The sequence below is a fragment of the Chelonia mydas genome, chromosome 2 (assembly GCF_015237465.2).
Source record: "Chelonia mydas isolate rCheMyd1 chromosome 2, rCheMyd1.pri.v2, whole genome shotgun sequence".
NCBI lineage: Eukaryota > Metazoa > Chordata > Testudines > Cheloniidae > Chelonia > Chelonia mydas.
The window spans coordinates 133,284,607-133,296,878 of NC_057850.1; the positions used below are offsets into that span (position 1 = coordinate 133,284,607).

A 12,272-nucleotide genomic window follows, 5' to 3' on the forward strand; every position below is an offset into this window, starting at 1 on the left:
TGTCCATGCATAGACCCAAATGACTGACAGCCCATGGGGACTCCTAACACAGACAGCTACCATCTGCTGTAATTTGGACTCCTATTTAAGCCAGCTATGGACCAAAATACACATTGGCATTTTGTTTGGACTCATAACAGCCGGCTTTTTGGGGGACTCAGTTAACAGAACAGTATGGGCATGGCCAATTTATAAGATGCACTGTATTAGATTGGAAGAGTACGTGAGGTTAATTGTGGGGCCCCAATGCATCCTGATAACAGCCATTAACTAGTAAAAATTTTATGATAACCGCTCAGCTTTCTTACTCATTTTACGGTATCCATTTTGAATCCTAAGTGGTGATGGGAGGAAAGCGGGGGGAGCTAAGGGAAGGGCGTGGGTTCTGCCATGAACAGAAGCACATCCAAACCCTGACTGGTATTCATAACGTAATAGACATTCCTCCCTTCCGTATATTAACAAACATGGGGGCAGAAACTTATCAGATTCTAGAGCGGGCTGCTCCCAAGGGCTGTCCCCCCGCTCAGCACAGTCATGCACCATTGTGCGCTCAGTGCACATCACAGTTGCCAGTATAAAAGAGGCAGGAGGACAGTGAGTTCCCAAAAAGTTCTGTTGACATCCTTGAATCTGCAGTATGTGGTCTTCAGACACTGGCCCAAGTCCAGAAGGGTTCCTGGCCTACTCAGACTAATTTTTGTGTGTGTACTGAAAGGGGTTTGGGTTTCAACCTGGTTCAGAGCCCAGGCTTCATGTGCTGTGAATACGTACTCTTAAGGCAGTGGTTCTCAACCCGCGGCCCAGTCAGCACACAGCTGCGGCCTATGTGACATCCTCAGGGTCATACAGGTAGCATTGTGTGGATGAGGCCCACATAACAGATAGAGAGCTGCATATGTGGCCCACAATGGTAAATAGGTTGAGAACCACTGTCTTAAGGTCTTATCTGCACTAGAATAAAAAGGTGTGTGTATTAGAACATATTAGCTAGCACAGACACATTTTATAAGTTTAGCGTGCTGCTTTAAAACTTGCTGAGCTGCTTAGCACTTTAGCTAATTAATACCCACATCTTTTTTCCTAGTCTAGACAAGAACAAAGAAACAACATTAACCATCACTGAGCACGGCTACCCATAGGAGCACATCCCAGAGGTGAACAATCTCAGCTTTATCAACTCATAACCCACCTATTCCAGTCTTTGGGAAATAGAAAAAATGGAAGAGATTTTTTTCTGACAGACTGAAAAGACAGAACTCTGAGTGATTGGCATAAACCCTACAACCAAAACTTTTAAGCAGGAGCTAACAATATGAATCAGGAGCTTTTCAGGTAAGACAATAAGGGAAATAGTTGTCAAGTGCCATATTTAGGTGTCTTAAACATTAACTCTTCCTTCATATGTTCGCTGTACAAAATTAACACAGCAAGAAATTTGCAGCTTTGTAGGCTTTCAATCCCTGCAAGAGTAACTGAATTAACACATTTCTAAGGAGATATGGGGCATCGTGAATGCTGGATGACAGAGAGCATTAAATCTTGGTCAGATCTTTTCTGTGAGTGTGTTTTTGAGCTAATGTGCACCATCCCCCCAATTCCTGCATGGCAGAAACAGCTTCTATTTACTTTTTTAATAATTTTCCTTTGGTCATAGATCATAAGAAGCGGCATCTCCAGGAGAAATTATAACCTGAGCATTTTAGAAAATGGGCCAAAACCACGCTCCAAGTGTTTTGGCAGTCTAATTTCAGCCTCTCTTAGGAAGAAACTACTATCTTTCTAGAAAGCTTCTTGATCAAATATATAGTGGTCATCAGTTTCTAGTTATGTCCCATCTTCTGACGCAGAACTGCTTTTACTCTAATGCACGTAACTCTTTACCCCTTACCGAACAAACCCTGGTAATACTATGAACACAAATGTGAAGAGAGTGCTGTATCTATGGCCATTCATTAGGCTTCCCCACTAGGGCGTGCACTCTTTTCAAAGGAGATATTATCAACCACTAAAAATGAATCTCAGGAAATTAGACAGCACATCCGTCCCGCCCAGTAATTAACACAGGACTCTTAAACATGTCAATGTAGGCATCTTTTTCCCCCTCCTGTAGTTCAGGAGAGCTTAACTCATTCTGACCACTTACGGACTGAGCAAGAGTCACTCAACAGGAAACTGAGATGATGCATCCCTGCATTCATCCTGCTGCAGCAGAGGGCCATTACTCTTTAACAGTATGCACATTCATGTTGTGCCAGAAAAAATACCATCCTAAAATAAACTTACTGCAACTGAAGTGTCTGTGTGTCACTCAAAACCCAAATCCCTCTCCGTTAATCAAGTTCACTGAAACACCAATTATCCACACTAGAAACTGAGTTCAGAAAATACTAAAAGCCACTCTGAATACAACACTCCCCCCACCTCAATGGAAAGTTGTAGTTAGTAGTTCTTAGAGAATGTTTTCCAGCTTTCATTGGCACTTTTTCTTTTTTTTTTTTTTTAAATCAGGCAAGACCAACCTAAGTATCTTGAAGCTGATGGTGCATGTTTGTTTCCCCTTTACCCCACAGCCCTTTTACCTTTTCAGCATCCTGCTCAAACAGCCTGAGCTGAAAACATTGGTCCAGTTTCAACTTCCGCACATGCCACATCTGATGCAGATGCTGCCGAGTTGAGTGCAGCCGGTCCAACATGGTGGATACTTTGGGTAAAAGGTTCTGCAAGTCTGCGTTCCCTGACCCAGAGTTCTTTTTGGGGAAACTTTCACTGCTCTGTATCCGCTGGAGCAGCTTTTGTCCTTCCAAGTCAAGGTCCTCAATAGGGGCCTTAATGACTTTCTTCTTCAGTTGTGAATGCTCCTCAATCATATTTCGAGCACCCTCCAAGTCCTGAGGCAATTCCTTTTTAGCCAGTATATCCTGCAGTTCCTCCAATCTGGACAGCATATGGGTTGCACTGCTAATGTAGTCCTCAAAGGCAACTCTGATTTCGATCCATTCCTCATGGTTATACTCCAAACAGCCATCAAATTCTGGAGTTAGCTGAGAGGGGTCAACTACTTTGGTAAGGCCTTCCAGAGATACCATGTTAGTCTAAAACACAATGAAGAATATTGCAATCACAAATCTGATGCATTTGGAAAATACAGTGAAAATACAGTTCAGAGCATCTAGTTAATATTGTCTGTGCTCGTATTTTGAACAATATATAACATTAAAAACAACCAAGGCAACACACAATTCTTTATTTACAAAGCACAGGTGGCCTTAGAAACCACAAATCTAACATGAGATTAAAAATAGACCCACACTTCTTGCAGTCCTGCAGCTTGATTTAGCTCTCCTCCCATTTAAATGCCAAGGTTCAGCTCAACTATTTTTAATAAAAACCTGAGCTAGGTGGACCAAAACTCCCCAGGAACTAAGCAGTAAGCCTACATTTTTCTATCTTGCTATTACCTCAAATTCAAACTTAGAGCTGCCAAAGTTAGTCCTTTGTTTTTGCCAGAAGTTGTCTGGCTTGATTATCAGTGCAACATGAATACAACAGGGAAAGGATTCCTGTAAAATCTTCAGCAGAGGCTTAATAGAGTCCCATTTAGATCCACGCATGTCTACAATCACTGTGAATCCTCGTTTACAAACTTCTTCACTGGAGGGAGAAAAAAGAAAAGAAAATGTTAATATGCACTATTACAAGTTAAAGGTCAAATTAGGCTTCTCTTGTTCCATCACAACACTTGGTAATTCAGTTACCTGTGTAACAGCAGCAGGATTTGGCCTAAATGCTTACTATCGGACGTACTAACCAGGTCTAGAACTACACCCTGGTAAAGGAAGCACAAAACTTGCTCTTAGTCAAGATTAATTTTTTATTTCCAAGCTCTCTATGTGGTTATCGTTTTTCAGCCTTGTTGTGAATCAGCAGAGCAGCAAGCATATTCACAAGTTGTTTTTCAATGCTGTACTAGTATCATTCATTTTGTACATCTATATTTTATTCTCTTAGGCTGTACCCCCATGGAAGGATACACAGTCCACATTAGCAGCAAAATTCATTACTAAATACTTGATTTTTTATCTCTTGTACACATCAATGACATACCTCTTCGTGTCCGGAGAGAGGGGATACCCAACTGTGCTATGCAAATTAACTGGATGAGTCTCAGACAAAAATGCATGAAGACAGTTAAATAGGTATCTAGGAAAGATGTGTCCAATATTAAACATTAGCAGTGCTGTGGACCCAGACTAACCAACCGAAGAGTTAAGTATAATCTAAAAGTAGCTGATAAAAAAAGTTTTCCAAGCTGCTGAGGAAAAAAGTGACGTCTACCCATTGGTAAAATGTGAGCTGAGTTTTACTGGCTGAGCAGAAAGCGACCTGACACTCTATGATTTCCGCTACAATCACCATGGAAATTACTGATTTCCACTACAATCATCGTGTTGTCATTAATACACAGGGGTGAGTCAACTATCTTGGGATAAGGGGTTACGGCACTACAGAGTTTCTTCCGCCTGTAGCACCAAATGGACACTCTATGGGACTATCTGAGTGGAAATCAGGCTACTGGAAGCCCTTGCCCCATCCCTCCCCCCAACCCATCTGGGCCATCCCACTCTGGCCAAGCACCTCCTTCCTTCCCCTCCCCATATACTGAGTGACCCGATGGCCAACTGACAAATTCATTGTCATAATGACCAGAGTCATTTGGCCAGAGAGCCTCTATAGGCTGGTAGTTGGGTCTCCCAAAGCCACTGGTCTAAAAGTTGTAAGGAGGGTGCTACCACCACCACCCCAAATGCCTATTTGTGACTCTAGCCCTTTATAAACACCAGAATAAAAATCAATTTCAGGTCAAACAAACATTTTCATTTAAATGCTTCCCCATACACTGATTTTTTGATTCACTGACATTTTCTGCAATTTTTGGATTCAGTTTGGGGAACAGGGGGGGTTGGGTAGGTGTGGGAGCCTCGGGAGCCCTGTCAGGGGATGGGGGTGTGGATAGGTAGGGGCAGACAGGGGACAGGGGCCGTGGGAGGTCCCGGGAGGGGGCAGTCAGGGGACAAGGAGCAGGGTGGGTTGGATGGGTCGAGGGTTCTGAGGGGGGCAGTCAGGGGGCGGGAAGTGGGAGGGGGCAGAGGGCCAGGCTGTTTGCGGAGGCACGGCCTTCCCTACCCGGCCTTCCATACCATTTCGCAACCCCGATGTGGCCATCGGGCCAAAAAGTTTGCCCATCCCTGTTTAAAGAATTTGCTCATCAATTTTTGGGCAGCAAAGCAGCAGCTTGATTTAATCCTTACCTTCTACATTTTTTAACTTAAGGCTATGGCTCAGATCACCTTTAGGTTTATTCATTACCTATCACTCTCAATTTAAGTTTCCTAAAGAACAGTCAAACTGAATGCTGCTGTGAAACCAATCTGCTCATAGAAAAAAAATTAGACACAAACATATCCATATTTATTAGCCATGAACAAAAGCAAAATAAAAATTGCCATAGTGGAACTCACAAAGAGTGAATTTATGACAAGATTTTCAAAAGCATCTACTTAATTGAGAGTACAAGTCCCAATGACTTTCAATGGAACTTGTGCTCCTAATTCATTTCTGAAAACTAAGCCTTAATCCAGTAGTCGTTCCCTGGAAGTGGTCTACTCAGAAAAAGATAAAACCATGCTGCAGTTGGACTTCAACTGGGGTGATAGCTGAGAGAAGACAACACTGCCCAGGCTTATCTGTTTATACCCTGAAACACTGCTATTGTTACCCACTTTAATAGACATATCTTAGCACAGTGGCCTTTCACTTGCTGCTGTAAGTACACGGAGGGAACAAGGGAGGTCACTGCTTCTCTATTGCACTTCTTCCTCCTCCACCCTGAATAGGAAAGGCATTGCTCCCAGCTACAAGGGGCTGGGGAGCCCCCTAACATTAACTGACAGCGGATCCTAGGCTCTAAAACTGACCTTCCTCTCCAACAAAATCTTCCGTTTAGCACCTTAATGGTCCTTCTACTTAGTGGCTGCAATAGCTACCTTCCTCTTCCGCTTACTCCCTCAGAACTCTAGCCAGTACCACTTTGCCCCTTCCCTATCAAATCCTGCTGAGAGTCTGTGGCTTTCCTCACAACTTGTTTTGGGAAGGAACAGGTGGTGGGGCAAAGATAACAGCTCTCTTCTGCTCACTTGGAGCCCAACTCAGGCGTAGCACCACCCGCCGTTTCCAGCCCGGAACACATTCATGAATACAAGCCTCCAACACCTTTCTAGCCCCTTGAGAGAGTTCAGACACCTAGGGTGAAATCTCTTGTCCATTAAAGCTAGTAGCTTTGGCACACGTATTCAGTTCCCAGCACCCTGACATTGTGTAAACCACTTAAACACACGAGTAGCAAAGCATGTGAACTACCTCAAAATTCAAAAATTATTGTGTAACAGACAAACAGCCTGTCAGAAATAAGTAAGAGTCACGTAATACAAGGATTCTGCCAAAAGACTCAGGTGACATTAGGAATAGCATGAGTTAGAGGATTGTTTAGCCCCCTACCACATCATAAGTTACAGTGGCTTGTTTACACAAACTTCCGCCAAAACAAAAGAAATCTGTTTTAATGCACACTTTTTTGGGTCTGTTTTCAGTTTGTGTATAAGCTAGCCCTTACTATCTGTAAGACACAGCTCTTTTTTACCACTTTGGCAGTTTAAAAGTGCTGTACAGCCAGACAGTTCAGCCATCGGGGGTAACACTCGTTTAATGAGACTTCCCTGGATGTAGAAACTGTTTTTCAATTCTTTCTTGGAACCCGCACCATAGGAGGCCTTGTGGCTTTGTACTGCTGCCTTCCAGCTATTCTCAGCTATTAGAGCCACTCCTTTGGGTCAGACAGCTGAGGTGATGAAAGCAGGCTTAGGGCTAATTTAACTCACACCAGGGTTGGCAGGCCTTAGCTGGACCAGAATAAAGGGCATACAGTAGTCATCTTTGTCCCCACTCTGTCCTGCACTGAGCATAGCTCAGCTGAAGCAGGGGTTGGGGCAGATACTTTTCTTTAATACCAGCTCCAATCTGTGTATTTTTGATGGTGTTTTTCATTGTGTTTCACAGCATATAAGATGTCCAAGTTACCATGGTGTACTATGTTATTATTCAAAGGGATATTCTTTATAGTTTTACATATTGCTTTCTTCTTAGGCCTTGTATCAACAAGTTTGTTCAGTCAGTTAATTGTATCTGTGCTAGTTCAAGACCTGTTAGCAACTACGGTAGACTTCAATACCACTAAAATGTGTTAACAGGTCATGGTCAACCCACGGAGGCGGCTGAGGTGTTCAACGCTAGCGACACTAGGTACGAATGTGGTTTTTAAATCAACTTTTTTCCCTATTTTTGACAAGTCCTTTGAGTGATGATCTCATTATTTCAGAATGCAAGCACCCCTGTATGACCATCTAGAGACCACTGCCTACTCCCAGCTGACATGCAGCAGCCAGTCTGCCAGCAATCCATGTTCCACAGGCAGCCCCATTTGCTGTTATGTCTTTTTCTAAGCAGCTTAAAGACAGTGAGAGGTGTGAACTTGCATCGCTCCTTAACCCATTTCATTTCATAACCAGGAAAGATGCTGCAACACCAACCAACAATTTCAGCGTAAACTTTGAAAGCTTAACAGGCGATTAGCTCTTACCTAGGGATACAAGCTAAGTATGATATTAGTCTCCTAAGGTCCTCTTGTCGTATTCTATCATGGTTGCTGCGAGCTGGAAATGTTAGAATGGGGCCTCCACGTTTATCTCTGCCACCTGAAAAACAAGATTTGTGATAAGTGCCAAAAGCGTACTATACAACACAACAAACCAACAAGAGTCCCTGCCTTGGACAGTTTACAATCAGACTGCGCTTAGAAAAGAACTAAGGCCTCGTTCTAATAGGTGTGCACATCCACTTGGAAAGAAAATGGGATTTAAAATGTACTAAACAGAACCACCCAAGGCTGTGGGTCAAAAGACCATTTTAACTAAACAACAAATTGTTGGTCAGGATGACCAACACCATGCTCCCCTATTTTCATCACTGCAAACCAATGATGTGCCTGAGTCCCTGACAGCTCACAGGATGTGACTGTCAGTGAGTCATACACACAACCTTACCTACTGCTCACAGCTTGGTGTATTTACTGATGGGGGGAGGGGAAGTTATCAGCACCTAATGGGTGCTTCTCAGAGAATTCACGGATTCACAGATTCATGGAGGATAGGTCCATCAATGTCTATTAGCCAGGATGGGCAGGAATGGTGTCCCTAGCCTCTGTTTGCCAGAAGCTGGGATTGGGTGACAGGGTATGGATCACTTGACGATAACCGTTCATTCACTTTGGGGCACCTGCCATTGGCCGCTGTCGGTAGACAGGATACTGGGCTTGATGGACCTTTAGTCTGACCCAGCATGGCCATTCTTATGTTCTTATGTTAATTTAAGATAGCTGGCTTTATGTAACTGATTCTTCTAATGCCAAAAACCAGTATAAAAATTTCCCAAAAGACACACTTAACTATGTCTACGCTGTGCACCTTACAAGGGCACAGCCGTGCCACTGCGGCCACACCGCTGTAAGGTGTGCAGTGTGGCCATTCTCTTGCCGGGAGAGAGCTCGCCTGGCAACAAAATAAAAGCACCTCCAACGAGGGGAGGTAGCTTCATTGCTGGGAGTGCAGCTCCCAACAACAAAGTACTGTCCACCACAGTGTTTTTTGTCGCTAAAACCTTTGTCGTTCGGGGGGAGTTTTTCCACAACCCTGAGAGACAAAAGTTTTAGCAACAAAAATGCCAGTGTAGACAAAGCCTAAAACCTGACAGAAACAAACCATGCTACCCCACTGTATGGTTTTAGGTTATTTACAATTCCATGACGGACAGCAAGTTACAGATAATCACTGGTTCTGTGAAACTTGTTCATTTGACTGTGCAACCACAAAGACTAACACGAAGGGGTGGGGAGTTGTCTTAACCAAAGACAATACTACACATCTCAGCATACCTCCCACCATCTGAGTGCCTAGACAATATTAATATAAATGACTTCAATTCAAGCAGTTCAATTACATCAGCATGTGCCTACTTAGAAGAGCCCATGGACACTACATAATTTCATATTGAGAGCTTTATTCTCCATATCTGTGCACTAAATACGAACAACTCAACTATGGTTAATATCATTCTATAAAGAAAGAACGGCACCACGTGCTGTCAGCTCCGTTGAACTACTCAAGTATTATTGGGAGATATTAAGGTATTGCTTCTGAAATAAAGAGTTTTAAGCCAGTGCATATGACAGCATCAAGTTACACTTTCTGCAGTGAGGATGCATCTGCATCCTAACAGAAATACAAATTCAGGGCCTAGGGGAAAAAAAAACAGGACTATGCTTTAAATAATTTTTAGACTTCAACACTGCAGTACAATGTACCTGAAGTAGCATACTGTGATGGCTAAACAATGTGCACCTAGCAATAAAAAACCTGGGACTGTAGGGATGACTTTCATTGTAGATTTTTGCCACCGTCTTCAAGTACTTTTAGTAAGAGACTCCAAGGTCTTGAGTTTATAAAATTTAACAGTCGTGGTGACATCTGAGGTTTACCCAGAACATACTTTGCTTTATAAGCAAATGACTCCAAAACAATGGGATTTAGTACCCATTACACTAAGAGATAAATGGCTTATACATTCATGTGTTGATCTGCAGCTGCTGAATCTGTCAATTCATTAGGAATTTATCCTCATGTTCACTCTGGAAAAAGCGAAATCCTTGTATCACAGTGTAAGAGACTGAACCAATAAAACATGTAGGTAATTGGCTAGCAATTCTGCCGCTGAGCTCCCCCATTTTTATCTGTGTGACTTTAAACCGTAATTTTGTGAACAAAGTAAACAAATTCTGCTTGAAGAATGGATTGCAACTGTATACCCAATACTTACTAGTGACAATGAAATTTAATTATGGGGCACCACTTAATATACTAAAATTAACAGAGTGTCTTCATTTCTATCATTTCTCATTTTATAGCTTTAAGCTTGAAATAGAAACAACTCTTTTAAATTAAACTTAGTATACAAAAGGATCAGCCAGATACTTGTGTGGTGTAAACTTTAAACTTTATCTTGTAGTCAGTGCAGCATTGCTTCTGAAATGCTGTCAGATTCCTTTTGCTGGACCTCCAGTGATAGTATTTTTATGATATTAAGAACAGTATAAGAAATGCAACTATATCTATATCTCGCCAGCAGTAGTCAAACATAAAAATTTAACAGTCCTTTCCCTCCCCTATCAAAGTACATGCATCACTGCACTCTCAGAAGAAAACAATTACACAGTATTCAAATTAAATCAAGTACTTCAGCTAAATCAAAGCAGCAAGTTAATATACAACTTGCAATACACAGGAGCTAATAGTTAATAGCTATTAATAGTTAATAGTTAATAGCTAATAGAAAAGCTCCTGCAGAAAAGAAGCCCCAATTCCTGGTTATGGTTCTCTGATGATCAGGCTGGGTTTGTGGCAGCCTTGGTTCCAGTGGAGATTAAAGCAGCCTCAAGGCTACTCTGAACTTGACCAGCAGATAGTAATTTCATAGCCTGTCCCAACCACACCCTCTCTCCATGACAGCCTAACGCTCCCCTTCACTAGGGGCTGGAGGAGGAAGCTTAGAAGTGAGCTATACTGGCTCTATGACCATGGGGAGGTTTCCCATGGACTATGGACCCGTAGCTAGAGATGTGGCTGTTTCAACCCTCCCTAACGGTTACCAGAGCAGTGCAAACAGAGCAGAGAGCCAGGATCTGGACCGAAGTTTACTGGGTTGTCTTTAAATTGTGAGGGATAGGTTAGGGCATACATTTTTATGAATGAGTTCAACACCCGATCAGTCTGATCCATCATGCAGATTCAGTGTTCAGCACCCACTCATGGTGCTTTGTTTATGTAATCATGAAGACCAAAAGAGTACCGTTCTATAATAAATGATTAAGTGCATCCACGTACCAACGCACAGGCAGAGTGGGCAGCACCGTCTAGTGTTAAAGTTGTCGGATAGTTCTAGTTTAAGACCCTGTCTTCAGTTGCTTACAACTTTGCTGAACTTTGGCCATTTGGACTGACATTTTCTGGACTGGGTATGCTGCATGCTGGTGGTTTGGTTTTGTTTTAAAAAAGTTTTCAGCCAAAACTATTCAGCTGTTCGTGAGAACAAAGTTAGAAGGAGCAGGGAGGAACTATGATTTTGTCCATGCTGAAATGGACTCCTTTCTTGAGAAGCTCTAGCGCTCCCATACTGTTGAGCAGAGACTTGAAATTTGGCAAGGGGATGGCTTCTTTGTCAGGGATGTACTTTTTGCCATCCTTGTGAAAGTCCACCCACATTTGGCGAAGTTATAAGGCTTTGAAAAACTGCTGTTCACACATGTGCAGTAGAAACTCAGAGTTTAGCACTAAGTTCTGAGGAGATACCATCCACACTAGGCATACTCCAATCCAGGTCTGAGCAGGACTTTCCCTGGCAACTGCAGTTTGGGCTCAGGCGGGCCATACTCGAGTCAGACATTGGAACCGAACAGGAAACCCTACTCTCCTGCACTGTCAATGACCCCTCTGCTTGCACTACTTAGTGAGGAGCAGGAAGCCATCTGATTTGAACACAGAGGGGACAACAGCCAGACCTGGGGGGCGGGGACAGAAGAAATAAGACTAGGAAAAGAAAGAACAGACCAAGATTGAGTGTGGCACAGCAGGTGGGAGAAGGGAACTGGGACTGAGAGTTAAAGGAGGGAGGCGAGGACTGGGTGGGCAGATAGACTAGCATTAGAGTTGGGGAGCGAAAATGAAATCAGATGAGATGCTGGGGCCGGGGGAGAAGATGAGGCTAGGACTGGCTGGGCAAAGAGACTGTAACAAAAAGTGTCAGCAGGGTGGGGTTAAAGTCAACAGATTGTACAGCTGAGGAAAGAAGAATGGGACTGGGAGCCTTTGGGGTGGGAGAATGTGGGTGGAGGTGACTTGAGACTGGGCAGGGAAGAGAGACTGAACCAAGAACCAGGATGGGAGGACTGGGACTGGGTGGGCAAGGAGAAGAATTGAGATGAGAAGACTGAGGAGTGGAGACAAACTACCTAGATGAGGAGAAAAGGATTGCAATGACAAGCCGAGGGGGGGGGGGGGGTCGAGGGGGAAAGAGAGAATGGGAAGAGGGCACAAAGTGTCAATTTT

The 12,272-nt window shown here is 43.3% G+C and overlaps 1 protein-coding gene across 5 annotated transcripts in view; it reads right to left on the reverse strand.

The window, feature by feature from the left end:
• TRIO (trio Rho guanine nucleotide exchange factor) overlaps window positions 1–12,272 on the reverse strand; it is a 400,036-nt gene that overhangs the window by 257,215 nt on the left and 130,549 nt on the right. For all 5 annotated transcript variants that reach the window (XM_007065023.4, XM_037893324.2, XM_027827404.3 and 2 more), the window contains exons 3-5: window positions 7,697–7,811; window positions 3,462–3,654; window positions 2,583–3,095 (exon numbers count right to left, since the gene is read on the reverse strand). In XM_007065023.4, the coding sequence (XP_007065085.1) occupies window positions 2,583–3,095; window positions 3,462–3,654; window positions 7,697–7,811 (821 nt within the window). The remainder of the gene's footprint in view (window positions 1–2,582; window positions 3,096–3,461; window positions 3,655–7,696; window positions 7,812–12,272) is intronic.